The sequence below is a fragment of the Pongo abelii genome, chromosome 4, assembly GCF_028885655.2.
Source record: "Pongo abelii isolate AG06213 chromosome 4, NHGRI_mPonAbe1-v2.0_pri, whole genome shotgun sequence".
Lineage (NCBI taxonomy): Eukaryota > Metazoa > Chordata > Mammalia > Primates > Hominidae > Pongo > Pongo abelii.
In genome coordinates, this window is record NC_071989.2 from 116,780,220 (window position 1) to 116,798,922 (window position 18,703).

Here is an 18,703-nt window from a genome sequence, read left to right on the forward strand (position 1 = left end):
GAGGCACCACTGGCTACAGAGGTTTCTGGCTGACAAAGCAACACACTAATGATCCTGCGACACTAATATCTTTTTTTTTTTTTTCCCCTCCTGATACCTGTGACTCTGCCAGACCCCTGTTATCTTTTTGCTTACTTAATTTCTATCCTCTGGTTGGTTTCTCCTCCTTTCAATCTTGGATTGACAGGTTCTCATGGGTTTTATCCTTGACTCTCTGCTTTTCTGTCAACATTCAGTCTGTTGGTTTCATCTGTCACCTTTAAGTAATTGACTCTCAAATTTGGATTTTTAACCTTAATATTTTACCTAAAGGTAAAATTTCCAGCTGAAACGATTATAGTTTACTCGAAGTAGTTCCATATTCTTGTTCTTTTATTTCTATTGATTATTTATTTCTAAATGATTTCTAAATTTATTTCTAAATTATTTATTTCTAAATTTATTTCTCATGATAATTTATTTCTAAAGCCTTAAAAATTTTATTGAATTGTCTCTCTTTTGTTCACTAAATCCATTCACTAGGTCAAGATTCTTTCATTTTAATTCGCATTGACATTGTCAATTCTAGATCTTCATTTCTCAAGCTATATTGGTATAATGGCTTCTTATGTCTTATTAGCTGCCAAATCAAAATCTATCTTTTTGTCTCTTTGTCCTTCTTTTTACTGAACTATAACATACACACAGAAAAGTATACAAATCATAAGTGTTCAGCTTGATGAATTTTCACAAACTGACCATACTTGTGCAGCTAGTACCAACAAATTAATATTTTTAAACTATTGTATTCATGATCTTGGTTTTCAAAAATTGTAACCTTGTGTTAACAAAAATTAATTTAAGGAGTTTGGGCTTTATTAGTTTCTTGAGCAGAGGACTAGCAGAAGATAAATTGGCATGCCATCTCCCACTACTTGTCACATAGAGATTAATTTTGGAGACGTTTGCTATTTTATCTGTATCTCGTACTCACTTTTTTTTTTTTTGCCCTATACATCTCTATTTCCTGAAATACATTTCCCATTTGACTTTTTATAGTCTAAATCATGATCATTATTTCAGTCCTAATTCATATCTTGCCATTTCTAAGAAATTTTCTGGGTTATTCCAGCTTTAATTAACTTGCAGTAATATTTGCAGTAACAACAACAAGAACCCAGGAGATATCTGAAATATCTACCAACAGGAATTTTCTTTTTCTTCTTCTTCTTTTTTTTTAAAAGACAGTGTCTCATTCTGTTGCCCTGGCTGGAGTGCAATCTTGGCTCACTGCAACCTCCGTTTCCCAGGCTCAAGTGATTCTTGTGTCTCAGACTCCCAAGTAGTTAGGACTACAGGTGCGTGCCACCATACCCAGCCAATTTTTGAATTTTTAGTAGAGATGGGGTTTTGCCATGTTGGACAGGCTGGTCTCGAACTCGTGACCTCAAGTGATCCACCTGCCTCAGCCTCCCAAAATGCTGGGATTACAGTGTGAGCCACCACACATGGCCCACCAGCAGGAATTTTTGATGAAAGGTAAACATTGTTATTACAAGGCATTTAGAAACAGAAGTGATATTTTACCAAGTTACAGAATAAAATGAACCACAATATCGGATACAGTTTTTTTAAAAAAATGTAAGATATTCGTTGGGTGCAATGGCTTGTGCCTGTAGTTTCAGCTACTTGGAAGGCTGAGGTGGGAGGATTGCTTGAGGCCAAGAGTTTGAGGCAGCAATGTGCTATTATTGTGCCTTTGAATAGCCACTGCACTCCAGCCTGGACAACATAGACAGATCCCGTCTTAAAAAACTGTATGTATACATATGTACATACACACCACACACACTCTTACATACATATACATATGTGATTTTTTTTCTCTATTTGGAAAACTCTAATTTTTACCATGTCTTCGAATAAGATTATTGAAGTTAGAGAGCCAAAGCCCTTCCTTTTCTGTGTAGCTTAGAGGATATCAGCTGAATTAACAAGAAATTCACCTCTGGTGTGGATGAACTAGAATGAAAGATAAAAGGTGTTTCACTTCATTTCTTCTAACTGGCTCTGAAAGATTTTACTGCCTGAAATTCTAGGAAACTGGGGGCAAAATAAATTCTACCATCATTTTCAGGATTTATAATAAACAGGATATTTTGGGGAAGCTTATGCTAACTGATCTTTAGATGATTGATTATAAGTTATGGTGTAGTAATTTTTTTAAACAGCTTTTTTGAACTATTATTTACAACCAAAGAATTCAGCCATTGAAACTGTACAGTTTGTTTTTAGTACATTCACAGTTATGCAGGCACTACTACAATCAATGTTAGAACATTTTCATCACCACAAAAAGAAATCCAATACCCACTAACAGTCATTCCTAATTTCACCCCACATTTGCCAACCCTGATCAACTAGTAATCTAGTTTATAGATTTGCCCATTTTGAGCATTTCATATTAATGAAATCATACCCTGTGATCTTTTGTGTCTGGTTTCTTTGACCTAGTAAAACATTTTCAAGGTTCATCCATGTTGTAGCCTGTATCAATACTTCCTTTTCATTGCCAAATTATATTCCATTGTATGGATGTTGTCCCATTTTATTTATCTGTTCACTTGTTGATGGATATTTGGGTTGGTTCTACTTTGTAGCTATTGTGAATAATGTTACTTCAAATATTCATATGCAAGTTTTTGTATGGACATATGTTTTCATTTCGGTTGGGTATATACCTGGGAGGTGAATTTCTGGATCATATGCTAACTCTATGTTTTACCTTTCCAGGAACTGCCAAACTCTTTTCTGCCAGTGGTTGCACCATTTAATGTGCAAGGGATGAAGATTCCATTCTCTTCAGTGCTAAACTATATGTCTGTCTTTTTTGATTAGAGATATTCTAATGGTGTGAAATAGTTATCTCATTATAGTTCTGTTTTGAATTTTCCTGATAGCTAATGATATTGAACATCTTTTCATGAGCCTATTGGACATGTCTACATTTTTCTTAGAGAACTGTCCATTCAAATCCTTTGTCCATTTTTTTGTTTGTTTTTCTTATTATTGAGTTGTAAAAATTCTTTATGTCCTCCATCCAGAAGTTCCTTATCATATATATATACACACATATATATGTATATGCATATATGTATATATATGCATATACATATATATGATATATATGTATATACATATATATGATTTGTAAATATTTTCTCCCATTCTGTAGGTTGTCTTTTCACTTTCTTGATGGTGTCCTTTGAAGCATGGAAGTTTTAAATTTTGATGAAATCCAACTAATGTATTTTTATTTTGTCATTTGTGCTTTTGTTGTTGTATCTAAGAAACCATTGCCTAAGCCAGGGTTACAAAAACTTACTTGTATGTTTTATTCTGAGAATTTTATAGTTTTAGCTCTGATACTTAGGTATGTCATCCATTTACAGTTAATGTTTTGTGTGCGGTCTAAGGAAGGCATCCTGCTTCATTGTTTTGCATGTGGAAATCCAGTTGTCCCAGAACCAGTTGTTGAAAAGACTTTTCTTTTCCAATGGAATGGACTTGGCACCCTTGTAGAAAATCACTTTACCATAAATGTGAAGATTTGCATTTGGCCCCTCTAGTCTATTCCATTGATTTCTATGTTTATCCAGATGCCATTACCATAGTGTGTTGATCACTGTAGCTTTTTAGTAGGTTTTGAAATCAGAAAGTGTGAATCTTCCAGCTTCGTGCCTCTTTTCAAGTTATTTCATGTTATTTTGGCTCCCTTACTTTTCTGTATAGATTTTAGGATAGCTTGTCAATTTCTATAAAAAAGCTAGCCGAGATATTAATATGGATTATGTTAAATTTGTAGATCAAATTGGAGAATCTTTCTTAACAATATTAAATCTTTTGATCTGTGAACGTGAATATTTCAATTTACTTAGGTCTTTTAAAATTACTTTCTTTTTTGAGACAGAGTTTTGCTCTTGTTGCCCAGGCTGGAGTGCAATGGGCGTGATTTTGGCTCACTGCAACCTCCACTTCCTGGTTAAGTGATTCACCTGCCTCAGCCTCCAAGTAGCTGGGATTACAGGCATGCGCCACCACGCATGGCTAATTTTGTATTTTTAGTAGAGACGGAGTTTCTCCAGGTTGATCAGCCTGGTCCCAAACTCCTGACCTCAGGTGATCCACCGGCCTCAGCCTCCCAAAGTGCTGGGATTACAGGTGTGAGCCACTGCACCTGGCCCTAAAATTACTTTCAACAGTGTCTTAAGCATACAAGTTTTGCTTTTTTTTTGGTAAAATTTATTCCTAAGTATTTTATTCTTTTTTGGTGCTTTTGTAATAGAATTGTTTTCTAATTTCATTTTTGGATTGTTCAATGATGGTATATAGAAATATAATTTATTTTTGTATATTGTATAAATATAATTTATTTTATATATTGACCTTGTACCCTGCACTATTACTTAACTATTTTTTATTTGTTTATATTTTAAATTTTGTAGATACATAGTAGGTATATATATTTATAGGGTACATGAAATATTTTGATACAGACATGCAGTGTGTAATCATCACATCAGGGTAAATGGAGTATCCATCACCTCAAGCATTTATCCTTTGTGTCACAAACAATTCAATTATACAGCTTTAGTTATTTGATAATGTACAATTAAATTATTATTGACTATAGTCACCCTATTGTGCTATCAGGTACTAGGTCTTATTCTGTATATATTTTTTGTTCCCATTAACCATCCCAACTTTCCCCCTGCTTCCCACTACCCTTTATAACCTGTTGTAATCATCCTTCTACTCTTTGTCTCCATGAGTTCAAGATTGTCTTTCTGTGTCTGGCTTATTTCACTTAACATAATGACTGTGTCTGGCTTATTTCACTTAACATAATGACCACCAGTTCTATCCATGTTGTTGCAGATAACAAGATCTCTCACTCTTTTTAATGGCTGAATAGTACTCCATTGCGTATATGTACCACATCTCTTTATTCATTCATCTGCTGATGGACACTTAGGTGGCTTCCAAATATTGGCTATTGTAAACAGTGTTGCAAAAAACATAGGAGTGCAGATATCTCTTTGGTATACTGATATCTATTTTTTTGGGGGGGGGTGTTATATACCCAGCAGCGGGATTGCTGGATTATGTGGTAGCTCAGTTTTTAGTTTTTTGAGGAAGCTCCAAACTGTTCTCCATAGTGGTTGTACTAATTCACATTCCCACCAGCAGCAGTGTTTCAGGATTCTCTCTTTTCTACATCCTTACTATTTGTTTTCTGGTTGTTTTATGGTCTTTTTCCTTTCCTGTCTTCCTGTCTTTCTTTTAGGGAAGGTAATTTTCTTTGGTGGTATGACTTAATTTTACTTTTTTTGTATTCATTGTATGTTTTTTGATTTGAGGTTACCATGAAGCTTGCAAATACTGTTTTATAACCCAGTATTTTAAACTAATGACAAGTTAACATGATTGTGTAAACAAACAAGCAAAAAGAAAACTAATGAAAACTCTACACTTTAACTTTGATCCCTCCCCGCTTTTTAACTTATTGTTTCTATTCATAACTCGTTGTACTGTGTCTTGAAAAGTTGTAGTTATTATTTTTGATTGGTTCATCTTGTCTTTTTTCTTAAGACCAGAGTAGTTTACACACCACAATTACACATTATTATTATAATGTGATAATATTCTTTGTTTTTTTGGTGTACTTACCTTTACCAGTGAGTTTTGTACCTTCAGATGATTCGTTACTGCTCATTAATGTCCTTTTCTTTCTGATTGATTAATCCCCCTTAACACTTCCTTTTTTTTTTTCTTTTTTTTTTTTTTTTTGAGACGAAGTTTCACTCTTGTTGCCCAGGCTGGAGTGCAGTGATGCAATCTTGGCTTACTGCAACCTCCACCTCCCAGGTTCAAGTGATTCTTCTGCCACGGCCTCCCTAGTAGCTGGGATTACATGTGCCCACCTCCACGCCCAGCTAATTTTTTGTATTTTTAGTAGAGACAGAGTTTCACCATGTTGGCCAGGCTGGTCTCAAACTCCTGACCTCAGGTGATCCACCCACCTTGGCCTCCCAAAGTGCTGGGATTACAGATGTGAGTCACTGTGCTTGCTCCCCTCAACCCCCCACCCCCGACCTTAACATTTCTTATAGGACTAGTGTGGTGTTGATGAAATCCTTCAGTTTGTTTTTTGTTTGTTTGGGAACATCTTTATTTCTCATTTATGCTTAAAGGATATTTTCACCAGATATGCTATTCTAGGGTAAACGTTTTTTTTTTCCTTCAGCACTTTAAATATTTCATGCCACTCTCTCCTGCCATGTAAGATTTCCACTGAAAAGGCTGCTGCCACACATGTGGGATCTCCATTGGATGTTATTTGTTTCTTTTCTCTTGTTGCTTTTAGGATCCTTTCTTTATTCTTGACCTTTGGGAGTTTGATTATTAAATGCCTTGAGGTAGTCTTTAGGTTAAATCTGCTTGTTGTTCAATAACCTTCTTGAACATGAATATTTACATCTTTCTCCAGGTTTGGAAAGATCTCTGTTATTATCTCTTTGAATAAACTTTCTACCCCTATCTCTTTCTGTACCTCCTTTTTAATTCTAATTACTCTTAGATTCCCTTTTTTGGCTGGGCATGGTGGCTCATGCCTGTACTTTGGAAGGCCAGTACTTTGGAAGGCCAAGATGGGAAGATTGCTTGCACGTAGGAGTTTGACAGCAGCCTGGGCAACAAAGTGTGACCCCTTCTTTACAAAAAAAATTTAAAATTAGCTGAGCATGGTGACACATACTTGTAGTCCCAGATACTCAGGAGGCTGAGACAGGAGGATCTCTTGAGCCCAGGAGGTTGAGGCTGCAGTAAACTGTGATTGTGCCACTGTACTCTAGCCCAGAGGGAGACCCTGTCTGGAAAAAAAGAAAAACTTTCCCCTTTTGAATCTATTTTCTAGTTCTTGTAGGCATGGTTTATTCTCTTTTATTCTTTTTTTTTTTTTTTTATGTTCCCTCTGACTATTTTTTGTGCCACTGTACTCCAGCCTGGATGACAGAGGGAGACCCTGTCTGAAAAAAAAGAAAAAATTTCCCCTTTTGAGGCTATTTTCTAGTTCTTGTAGGCATGGTTTATTCTCTTTTATTCTTTTTTTTTTATTGTTGTTGTTCCCTCTATTTTTAAATAGCCTGTCTTCAAGCTCACTAATTCTTTCTTCTGCTTCATCGATTCTGATATTAAGAGACCCTGATGCGTTCTTCAGTGCGTCAGTTGCATTTTTCAACTGTAGAATTTGTGCTTCATTCTTTTTATTTATTTCAATCTCCATGTTAAATTTATCTAGATAGAATTCTAAATTTGGTCTCTCTGTTATCTTGAATTTCTTTGACTTACTTTAAAACAGCTGTTTTGAATTCTCTGTGTTAACGATCCCATATCTTTTAGGCCAGGATTGGTTCCAGGTGCCTTAATTTAGTTTGTGTATGGAGATCCTGTTTTCCTGGATGGTCTTGAATCTTGTGGATGTTCGACAGAGTCTGTACATTCAAGAGTTAGGTATTTATTAGGTATTTATTGTAATCTTCACTTCTGTGCTTTGTTTGTACCTGTCATCCTTGGGAAGGCTTTCCAGGTAATACAAGGTACTTGGGTGCTGTGATCTAAGCTGTATCTGTATTAGGGGCCACTTCAAGCCCAGTAACACTATGATTTATGCGGACTTGCAGGGGTACTGCCTTTGTGGTCTTGGATGAGATCTGGAAGGATTCTTTACATTACCAGCAGAAACTCTTGTTCCCTTTCGTTACTTTCTCCCAAATAAATGGAGTCTCTCTCTGTTTTGAGTCACCTGGAGCAGGGGGTGGGGTGACACAGTCACCCATGTTGCTACCAGTACTGGAATTGCACTGGGTCAGACCTAAAGCCAGCGCAGCACTGGGTCATGCCCAAGGCCCACTGTAATCGCTACCTGACTCCTGCCTATGTTTGCTCAAGGCACCTGAGCTTTATAATCAGCATGTGGTGAAGCCAGCCAAGCTTGTGTCCTTTCCTCAAGGGTGGTGAGTTTCTGTAGGCTCCAAATGGGTCCAGAAATGTTGTCTGTTAGCCAAGGAGTGGAGTCAAAACCTTAGAAATCTACCTGGTGCCCTATTCTACAGCTAAACTGGCACTCAAGCCATGAGACAAAGTCTTTCCCGCTCTTCCCTCTCCTTTCCACAAGTAGAAGAGCCTCTCTCCCTGGCCACCACCACCATAGGCCCACAGGAAGTACTGCCAAGCTACTGCTGATGTTGACGTGAGGCCCAAGTTTCCTTCAGTCAGATTGTGGTGAATGCTGCCAGTCCTGGGACTTACCCTGCAGGGCAGTGGGCTCCTCTCTGGCCCAGAGCAGGTCTAGAAGTGCCACCTAAGAGGCAAGGCCTGGAATTGGGGGCTGTAAGAATGTGCTTGGTGCTCTACCCCACTGTGTTCGAGATGGTACCTAAGGTGTAAGACAGAGTCCCCTTAACTTTCTCTCTGTTTTTCTCAAGCAGGAGTCTCTCACCATAGACATCACTACAGCTGGGAATGTGCTAGGTCTCACCTGAGGTTAGCATGTCTGAATCTGACCCAGGGCCCACAGCGTACTACCTGGGTATCACTGCTGCTTATTCAGGGACCAGAGGCTCTTAAGTCAGCAGGTGATGAAGCCTGCCAGGACTGGGTCCTCCCTTTCAAGGCAGCGGGGTTTTTTTTTGGCCCAGGTTGTGTTTAGAAATGTCATTCAGGAGGTAGGGCCTATAATAGGGGTCTAATGACTGCCCAGTGCTCTATCCTACGGTGGCTGAGCTGGTATCCAAGAGGCAAGACAATGTTCTCTTTACTGTTTGTCTCCTCTCCTCAAGCAGAAGGATGGAGTCATTTGTTGCTGCAAGCTGTGCTGGCCGGGGTACAGAAGGGGTGTTGCAAGCACTCCTCTAGCCTCCCTCTCTCATGTCTCTCTAGGTTGCTGAAACTCAAGTTCTGACTGCTGGAATGGGCAATTCCCCTCTGGCTATGGCTGGTCTAAATGCTCCCTTCCTGGGTGGGCATTGGCTGAGTTCATCCTGGTTTCGCTTTCTGCTGTGACATGGCAGCAGTGAGTTTATTGCAAAGTCCCACAATCGCAGTGCTCTCTTTCTCCTCCAAGCATACTCTGTGCACCATGTGGCCACTGCCAGGTGATGGGAGAGGACTGGTCTTGATGGTTTGAGACTGTGTTTTCTACCCTTTTCAGTACCTTTTTCAGCGATAAGAAGTTAAAACTGGTTACTGTGATTGCTCACCTGATTTTAGTGTGTGTAAATAGTTGTTAAATTTGGTGTTCCTGCTGGCAGGGGGCAGGGAGGCATAATTGATGGAGGCGTCTAGTCATTTATTTTAATGGTTTTTCTTGCATTACATAGGATTTTCTACATACAAGATGATGTAATTTGCAAATTAAGATAGTTTTATTTCTTCCTTTCCGATCTGAATGCCCCTTTTATTTCGTTTGTTTCATTGTAATGGCTAAGACCTCTGGAGTAATGTTGAAGCCAACAATAGAGTGGACCTCTTCATCTTGTTTCTGATCTTTGGAAGAAAGTATTCAGTTGTGATTTTTTTTTTTAACCCCAAAGAAGAATCTATAATAACTGTTTTTTTTTGAAGACTAATTTCGTTTTTATTTAAGAGTTTTTCTCTTTTGTTTACATACACAGATATGTGCTGATTAGAAGGCTCACTTGTGCAGTGTGGAGGATAACCAGTGCCTTACAAAATGGGGTTTGGGAGTGACCTGAAGAATTCACATGAAGCAGTGTTAAAATTGCAAGACTGGGAATTACGGTTACTGGAAACAGTAAAGAAATTTATGGCCCTGAGAATAAAAAGTGATAAAGAATATGCATCTACTTTACAGAACCTTTGTAATCAAGTTGATAAGGAAAGTACTGTCCAAATGAATTATGTCAGCAACGTATCCAAGGTAAGAAGAATAATTTCACTCTTTGTTATTTATAACATTATAATTGTCCTTAAAATGCAATAGCTTATACTATTGAATGAGCATACTTAAGTCAGCATTCTAAAGCACTGATTCCACAGTTTTACAGAGTATGAAAATCTCATGGAGAAATTTTTAAAAATTATAAATGTTGGAGTGGCCGGGCATGGTGGCTCACACCTGTAATCCTAGCACTTTGGAAGGCTGAGGCGGGAACATCACTTTAGCCTAGGAGTTTGAGACCAGCCTGGGGAAAGTGGTGAAACCCCGTCTCTACAAAAAATATGAAAATAAGCTGGGCGTGGTAGCATGTGACTGTAGTCCTAGGAGGTTGAGGTGGGAGGATTGCTTGAGCCTGTTAGATCAAGGCTGCAGTGAGCCGTGGGTGACAGAGTGAGACCCTGTCTCAAAAAACAAAACAAAAAATTCCCTAATTTTTTGTGCCTCTCTGATATTCTGTATTCTATAGCTGTACCTCTCTGATATTCTGACTTAATGGGTCAGGTTTGAGAACCATTGTTACAAATTTTGGTTTCTTTTATTAACTCTTCTGGCTTTGGGTCATTTGAACCCGGCTAATTTTCCCTTTTGCACAAACTTTCGTTATAAACCACTCCCTGAATTCTTCTGTGAATCATTAGTGTTGTGAATCATATGGAATATTTTAGCATGTAGCTGTTATTTGCTATCACTTCAGTACAAAAATATTAGTATATTGTTGAGTTAGTCACTCTTAAAACATCCATTAGATGAATAATGTATTTTTTAAATCCAAGATTATTCTGTCATATAAAAATAAGGGCCAGAACTATACTGTTAATTGTTCTTTGAAAACATTGAAGAAGAAATATTAAACTCTAATAGTTCTTGGATTCTTGTTCTGTTACTTCCAATGTCTTATTTAAATATCATATTTCACTATATTTATTCAAAGTTAAAAATAAATCTTTTTAACTTTAGAATGTTAAAAAAATTAATCTTTCACTTTTGGGTCTTAGGATTTGAGTAAATTTTAGAGGAAAACTCTGTTACCTGTGGAGACTGTGTATATAGTGTGTTTGATCAAGTAAGGATTTGTGATTCTCTTAAGAACCCAGTAATGTTAATATCTTTAACTTCCTTTCTGGGCCAGTATCTAGTCTGAAGGTAGAGCTACCAGAGATGGCCACAAAAAATACGGGACACCATTTGAATTTGCATGCAGTATTTAGGACAAACATACATTAAAAATTATTTGTTATTTATCTGAAATTCAAATTTAACTGGATATCCTTTATTTTATTTGGCAATTTCATCTGTGGGTATAAGCCTGCTATTATGTTAATGAGAATAGATAGGGAAAGTATTTTTGGTATTTTAAAAGTCACATTTTATTTAGTCTTCTTGTTTTTGGTAAGCTACCTGGTGTTTCTGAGTCCAAAAGCTTTCTGCTTCATTTATCCCTCTTGTTTTCTTTTCTTTTTTTTTTTTTTTTTTTTTTTGAGATGCAGTCTCACTTTCTCGCCCAGGCTAGAGTACAGTGGTGCAATCTTGGCTCACCAAAACCTCCGCCTCCCAGGTTCAGGTGATTCTTGTATCTCAGCCTCATGAGTAGCTGGGATTACAGGTGCGTACCACTACACCTGGCTAATTTTTGTATTTTTAGTGCAGATGGGGCTTCATCATGTTGGCTAGGCTGGTCTTGAACTCCTGACCTCAAATGATCTACCTGCCTCGGTCTCCTGAGCTTAAACGGAGTCATCTGACCTCATAAATCTTGACCTCCCTACTGCAGGACACTTAGGTTTTAACTTTTCATCATATGCTAATTAGTTACGACTTATCTGCTTTTCATTTTCTTACATTCTATTGACATGACTTATTTGCCATTGTCACATGGTTTCTATTTTCTTTGTTATTGCTAATTTATACATGAAATTAACAGTTGAACAATGGTTGAGAACTCACAGAAAATCAAGGAGTATGTCAGCCTTTCCTCTTTTTTTTTTTTCTCTTTCAGGATCTTGCTCTGGCATCCAGGCTGGAGTGCAGTGGTACAGTCATGGCTCATTGCAGCCTTGACCTCTCAGGCTCAAGCAATCCTTCCACCTCAGCTTTCTAGGGAGCTGGGACTATAGGCATGCGCCACCATAACTGGCTAATTTTATTTTTTATTTTATAGAAACGGGGTCTCAGTATATTGCCCAGGCTGACCTTGAACTTCTGGGCTCAAGCAATCCTCCCACCTTGGCCTCCCAAAGATCTGGGATTATAGGCATGAGCCACTGTGACCAGCCATTCTTTCCTCTTAACACAGAAAAACTATGATTTATTCTACCTATAAGTAAAGTCTACCTTTTTTAAAGAGGATTGTGCTTTTCGTATTGTATCTTAAAAAATCTTTGCCTGATGCAAAGTTGAAGAGTTTTGCCTGTGTTATCATCTGGAAATTTTTATAGTTTTAAGTTTTGTTTGTAGGTCTATGATTTATTTTTATTTAATTTTTGTACATGTGGCAAGCTATGGATTGAAGTTCATATTTTTTTCTTTTTTTGCTTCTGGATATCCATTTGTTCTAACATTCATTTGTTGAAAACACTAAGCTTTCTCCATTGAATTGCCTTTGCATCTTTGTTTAAAATCAGTTGATCATAATGCGAGTCTATTTTTGTACTCTTTATTCTGTTCCATTCGTATTTTTGTCTATCATGACACCAGTAACACATTTAATTATTTGTTCCTTGATAATAATATCAAAGTCAGGTAGTGTACAGTAGTCATCCCTTATTCATGGGAGATATGTTCTAATATCCCCAGTAGATGCCTGAAGCTGTGGATAGTACTGAACGTCCACTGTTGTCAATCAGAATATGTTTGTGTTCATGCCTTCCACCCACACATTTAATTCCTTTTCCATCTTAACTAAGCACTTATCACGTACTATGCATATAACTTTTGCAGTTTGAAGTGCAACATAAAAAATTCAAAGGCGCAAATTTTTTTTTTCTTCTTTTTCACAGTTGCATGGATAGAAGATTCATTCTTACCGTAGCTCTTAGCAACCTCAGCATATGTTGTTTTTCTTTCTTTAAGTTGAGAACTTTCATCCCTTCACCCAAAGGAGACACTTTCTGGCTTCTTTTTGGCATATCCAAATTACCGGCATCACTATCCTTTCAGTTTGGGGCTATTATTAAGTTAAATAAAGGTTCCTTAAACACAAGCACTGCTATAGCAAGGATAACTGAGATGGCTACTCAGTGAGTAATATTCAAGTAGCATATACAGCATGGATACACTAGACAAAGGGATGATTCATGTCCTGGGCAGGACAGAGTGCGGAGGCTAGGTATTTCATCATACTACTCAGAGCGGTGTCACCTTAAACTTACGAATTGTTTATTTCTGGAATTTTCCATTTTTGGATTACGTGCAATCAAAACTGCAGGAAGCAAAACAACAGATTAAGGGTTACTACTGAACTTATTTTTTTTTCAAAATTATTTTGTCTTTTCTAAATCCTGTGCATCTCCTTATGAATTTTAGGAGCACCTTTCCAATTATTTTTTTTTAAAGGCTACTGGGATTTTGCTTGGAATTATATTGAATGTATAGATAAATTTGGGGAAAATCTATATCTTAACAGTATTGGGTCTTTCAATAAATAAAAATGGTATACATTTTAAATTGTTAAAAAATAATTCAACTTTTATTTTAGATTCTGGGGGTACACATGCAGGTTTGTTACCTGGATATATTGTGTGATGCTGAGGTTTATGGTATGAATGACCCCATTACCAAAGTAGTAAGCATAATACCCAGTAGTTTTTCAGCCTTTCCCCCCGTCCTTCCCTCTCCCCTCTAATATTCTGTAGTGCCCATTGTTTCCATCTTTATATCCTTGTGTATGCAATGTTTAGCTGCCACTTATAAGTGAGAACATGGAGTATTTGGTTTTTTTTGTTCCTGTGTTAATTTGCTTAGGATAATGGCCTCCAGCTGCATACATGTTGCTGCAAAGGGCATGATTTCTTTCTTTTTTATGACCATATAGTATTCTATGGTGCACATGTGCTGCATTTTCTTCATCTAATCCACCATTGATAAGCAGTGAGGTTGATTCCATGTCTTTGCTACTGTGAATAGTGCTATGATGAACATACAAATGTAGGTGTCTGTTTGGTAGAACTATTTATTTTCTTTTGGCTATATACCCACTAATGGGACTGCTAGGTCTAATGGTAGTTCTGTTTTAATTTCTTTGAGAAATCTCCAGAGTGCTTTCTCTAGTGGCTGAACTAATTTACATTTCCACCAACAGTGTATTAAGTGTTCCCGTCTCTCCACAACCTCACGAGCATGTGTTGTTTTTTTGACGTTTTAATTATAGCCATTCTTACTGGTGTGAGATGGTATCTCATTGTGGTCTTGATTTGCATTTATCTGATAATTAATGACGTTGAGCATTTTATCATGTGTTTGTTGGCCACTTGTATGTCTTCCTTTGAGAAGTATCTGTTAATGTCCTATGCCCACTTTTTAATGTTTTTTTTCTTGATGATTTGTTTAAGTTCTGTGTAGAACATTAGTCCTTTGTTGGATGCATGGTTTATGATTATTTTCTCCCATTCTGTAGGTTGTCTGTTTACTCTGTTGGTAGTTACTTTTGTTGTATAGAAGCTCTTTAGTTTGATTAAGTCCCACTTGTCAATTTTCATTTTTGTTGCAATTGCTTTTGAGAATTTAGTCATAAATTTCTTCCCACAGCTGATACCCAGAATGGTGTTTCCCAGGTTTTCTTCTAGGATTCTTATAGTTTGAGGTCTTACATTTAAATCTTTAATCCATTCTGAATTAATTTTTGTACATGGTGAAAGGTAGGGGACAAGTTTCATTCTTCTGCATATAAAGCTAGCCAGCTATCCCAGCAGCATTTATTAAATAGGGACTTCTTTCCCTGTTGCTTATTTTTGATGAAAGATCAGATGGCTGTAGGTTTGCGTTTTTTTTTGTTTTGTTTTGTTTTTTAATTTCTGTGTTTTCTAATCTGTTCCATTGGTCTATGTGTCTTTTTTTGTACCACTACCATGCTGTTTTGGTTATTGTAGCTTTATAGTATAGTTTGAACTTGTGTAACATCAAGCCACTGGCTTTGTTCTTTTTACTTAGGACTGCTTTGGCTATTTGGGTGACTTTTTGGTTGCATATGAATTTTATAATAGTTTTTTCCCAGTTCTGTGAGAAATGACAGTAGTTTGATAGGAATAGTGTTGAATCTGTAGATTGCTTTGGGCAGTATGGGCATTTAATGATATTGATTCTTTCAGACCGTCAGCACAGAATGTTTTTCCATTTGTTTGTGTCATCTGTGATTTCTTTCAGCAGTGTCTTGTAGTGCTTCTTGTAGGGATCTTTTATTTTCTTGGTTAAATGTATCCCTAGGTGTTTTATTTTATTTTTTTGTTTCTATTGTAAATGGCATTGCATTCTTGATTTGGCTATCGGCTTGAATGTTATTGGTGTATAGAATTGGTGCTGATTTTTCTAATTTATTTTGTATCCTGATTGTTTACTGAAGTCGTTTATCAGTTTCAGGAGCCTTTTGGTGAAGTACTTAGGGCTTTGTGGGTATAGACGCATGTCATCCATTAAGAGAGATAGTTTGACTTCTTTTCCTATTTGGGTGCCTTTTATTTTTTTCTCTTGCCTGATTGTTCTGGCTAGGACTTCTAGTACTACATTGTATTGGAGTGGCGAGAGTGTGCATCCTTGTCTTGTTCCAGTTCTCAAGGGGAATAGCTCAGGCATTTGCCGTTCAGTATGATGTGGGCTGTGTGTTTGTCATAGATGGCTCTTACTGTTTTGAATTATATTCCTTCCATGCCTAGTTTATTGAGGATTTTTATCATGAAGCAATGATGGATTTTATCAAACGCTTCAATCTCAGTCATCAATTGAGATTATTATATGGTTTTGTTTCTAATTGTGTTCATGTGACAAATTACATTTATTGATTTGTATATGTTGATCCAACCTTGCATTGCAGGAATGAAGCCTGTTGGATCATGACGAATTAATTTTTTGATGTGCTGCTTGATTCGGTTTGCTATTAATAGTAGTTCATTGAGGATTTTTGTGTTTGTGTTCATCATGGATATTGACCTGTAGTTTTCTGCTTTTGTTGTGTCTTTGCCAAGTTTTGGTATCAGTGTGATGCTGACTTTTTAGAATGAATTAGGTAGAATTCCCTCCTACTTGATTTTTTGGAATAGTTTCTGTAGAATTGGTACTACCTCTTTGTACATCTAGTAGAATTTGGCTGTGAATCCATTTAGTCTGCTTTTTTTTTTTTTAATTGGATAGGTTTTTTATTACTGATTCAATTTGGAGCTGGATATTGGTCTTTTCAGGGTTTCAGATTCTTCCTTGATACGGTTTTGCTGTGTCCCCACCCAAATCTCATCTTGAATTGTAACTCCCACAATTCCCACATGTTGTGGGAGGTGACTGAATTATGGGAGTGGGTCTTTCCTGTGCTGTTCTCGTGATAGTGAATGAGTCTCATGAGATCCGATCATTTTAAAAATGGGAATTTTCCTGCACAAGCTCTCTTTTGCCTGCCATCATCCACATAAGATGTGATTTGCTCCTCCTTACCTTCCACCATGTTTGTGAGGCCTCCCCAGCCATGTGGAACTGTAAGTTCAGTTAAATCTCTTTCTTTTGTAAATTGGCCAGTCTCAGGTATCAGCAGCATGAAAACAGATTAATACAGTAAATTGGTACCAGTAGAGTGGGGCGTTGCTAAAAAGCTACCTGAAAATGTGGTAATGACTTTGGAACTGGGTAACAGGCAGAGGTTGGAACAGTTTGGAAGGTTCAGAAGAAGACAGGAAAATGTGGGAAAGTTTGGAACTTCCTAGAGACTTGTTGAATGGCTTTGACAAAAATACTATTAGTGATATGAACGATAAGGTCCAGGCTGAGGTAGTCTCAGATAGAGATGAGGAACTTGTGTACCAGAGCACAGGTGACTGTTGTTTTGTTGCAGCAAAGAGACTGGTGGAATTTTGCCCCTGCCCTAGAAATTTATCGAAATTTGAACTTGAGAGAGATGATTTAGGGTATCTGGCAGAAGAAATTTCTAAGCAGCAAAGCATTCAAGATGTGACTTGGGTGCTGTTAAAGGCATTCAGTTTCATAAAGGAAGCAGAGCATAAAAGTTTGGAAAATTTGCAGCCTGAAAATGTGATAGAAAAGAAAATCCCATTTTCTGAGAGAAATTCAAGAAATTTGCATAAGTAACAAGGAATTGAACGTTAATCACCAAGACAATGGCAAAAATGTCTCCAGGGCATGTCAGAGGTCTTCATGACAGCCCCTCCATCACAGGCCTGGAGGCCTAGGAGGAAAACATGGTATTGTGGGCCAGGCCCAGGGTCTCTGTGTTATGTGCAATCTAAGGACTTGGTGCCCTGCATCCTAGCCGCTCCAGCCGTGACTAAAAAGGGCCAAGGTATAGCTTGGGCCATGGCTTCAGAGGGTGCAAACTCCAAGCCTTGGCAGCTTCCACGGGGTGTTGAGCCTACCAGTGCATAGAAGTCAAGGATTGAGGTTTGGGAACCTCCTCCTAGATTTCTGACGATGTGTGGAAATGCCTGGATGTCCCAGCAGAAGTTTGCCACAGGGGTGGGGTTCTCCTGGAGAACCTCTGCTAGGGCAATGTGGAAGGGAAATGTGGGGTTGGAGCCCCGACACAGAGTCCCTACTGGGGCACTGCCTAGTGGAGCTGTGAGAAGAGGGCCACCGTCCTCCAGACCACAGAATGGTAGATATACCGACAGCCTGCACTGTGTGCCTGGAAAAGCTGCAGACACTCATCAACAGTCTGTGAAAGCAGCTGGAAGGGAGGCTGTACCCTGCAAAGCCACAGGGGCAGAGCTGCCCAAGACTATGGGAACCCACCTCTTGCATCCGTGTGACCTGGATGCAAGACATGGAGTCAAAGGAGATCATTTTGGAACTTTGAGATTCGACTGCCCCACTGGATTTCAGACTTGCATGGGGACTGTAGCCCCTTTGTTTTGGCCAGAGTCTCCCTTTCGCAACAGGTATTTACCTAATACCTGTACTCCCATTGTATCTAGGAAGTAACTAAGTTGCTTTTGATTTTACAAGTTCATAGGCGGAAGGGACTTGCCTTGTCTCAGATGAGACATTGGATTGTGGACTTTTGAGTTAATGCTGAAATGAGTTAAGACTTTGGGGGACTGTTGGGAAGGCATGATTGGTTTTGAAATGTGAGGACATGAGATTTGGGAGGGGTCCAGGGTGGAATGATATGGTTTAGCTGTGTCCCAACCAAAATCTCATATTGAATTTTAACTCCCACAATTCCCATGTGTTGTGGGAGGAACCCCATGGGAGGTGATTGAATTATGGAGGCAGATCTTTCCTGTGCTGTTCTCATGTTAGTGAATGAGTCTCATGAGATCTGATGGTTTTAAAAATGGGAATTTTCCTGCACTAGCTCTCTTTTTGCTTGCCGCCATCCACGTAAGATGTGATTTGCTTCTCCTTGCCCTCCACCACGTTTGTGAGGCCTCCCCAGCCACGTGGAACTGTAAGTCCAGTTAAACCTCTTTCTTTTGTAAATTGGCCTGTCTCAGGTATGTCTTTATCAGCAGCGTGAAAACAGACTAATATATTCCTGATTCAATCTTGAGA

The 18,703-nt window shown here is 38.0% G+C and overlaps 1 protein-coding gene across 27 annotated transcripts in view; it reads left to right on the forward strand.

Moving 5' to 3' along the window:
- Positions 1-18,703, forward strand: part of FER (FER tyrosine kinase) — a 450,919-nt gene that overhangs the window by 40,637 nt on the left and 391,579 nt on the right. For all 27 annotated transcript variants that reach the window (XR_008525732.2, XR_008525733.2, XM_063724214.1 and 24 more), the window contains one exon: positions 9,714-9,979. Coding sequence is in view for 25 of the 27 variants with exons in the window: in XM_063724214.1 (XP_063580284.1) it covers positions 9,773-9,979 (207 nt within the window). In the remaining 2 variants the exon portion in view is untranslated. The remainder of the gene's footprint in view (positions 1-9,713; positions 9,980-18,703) is intronic.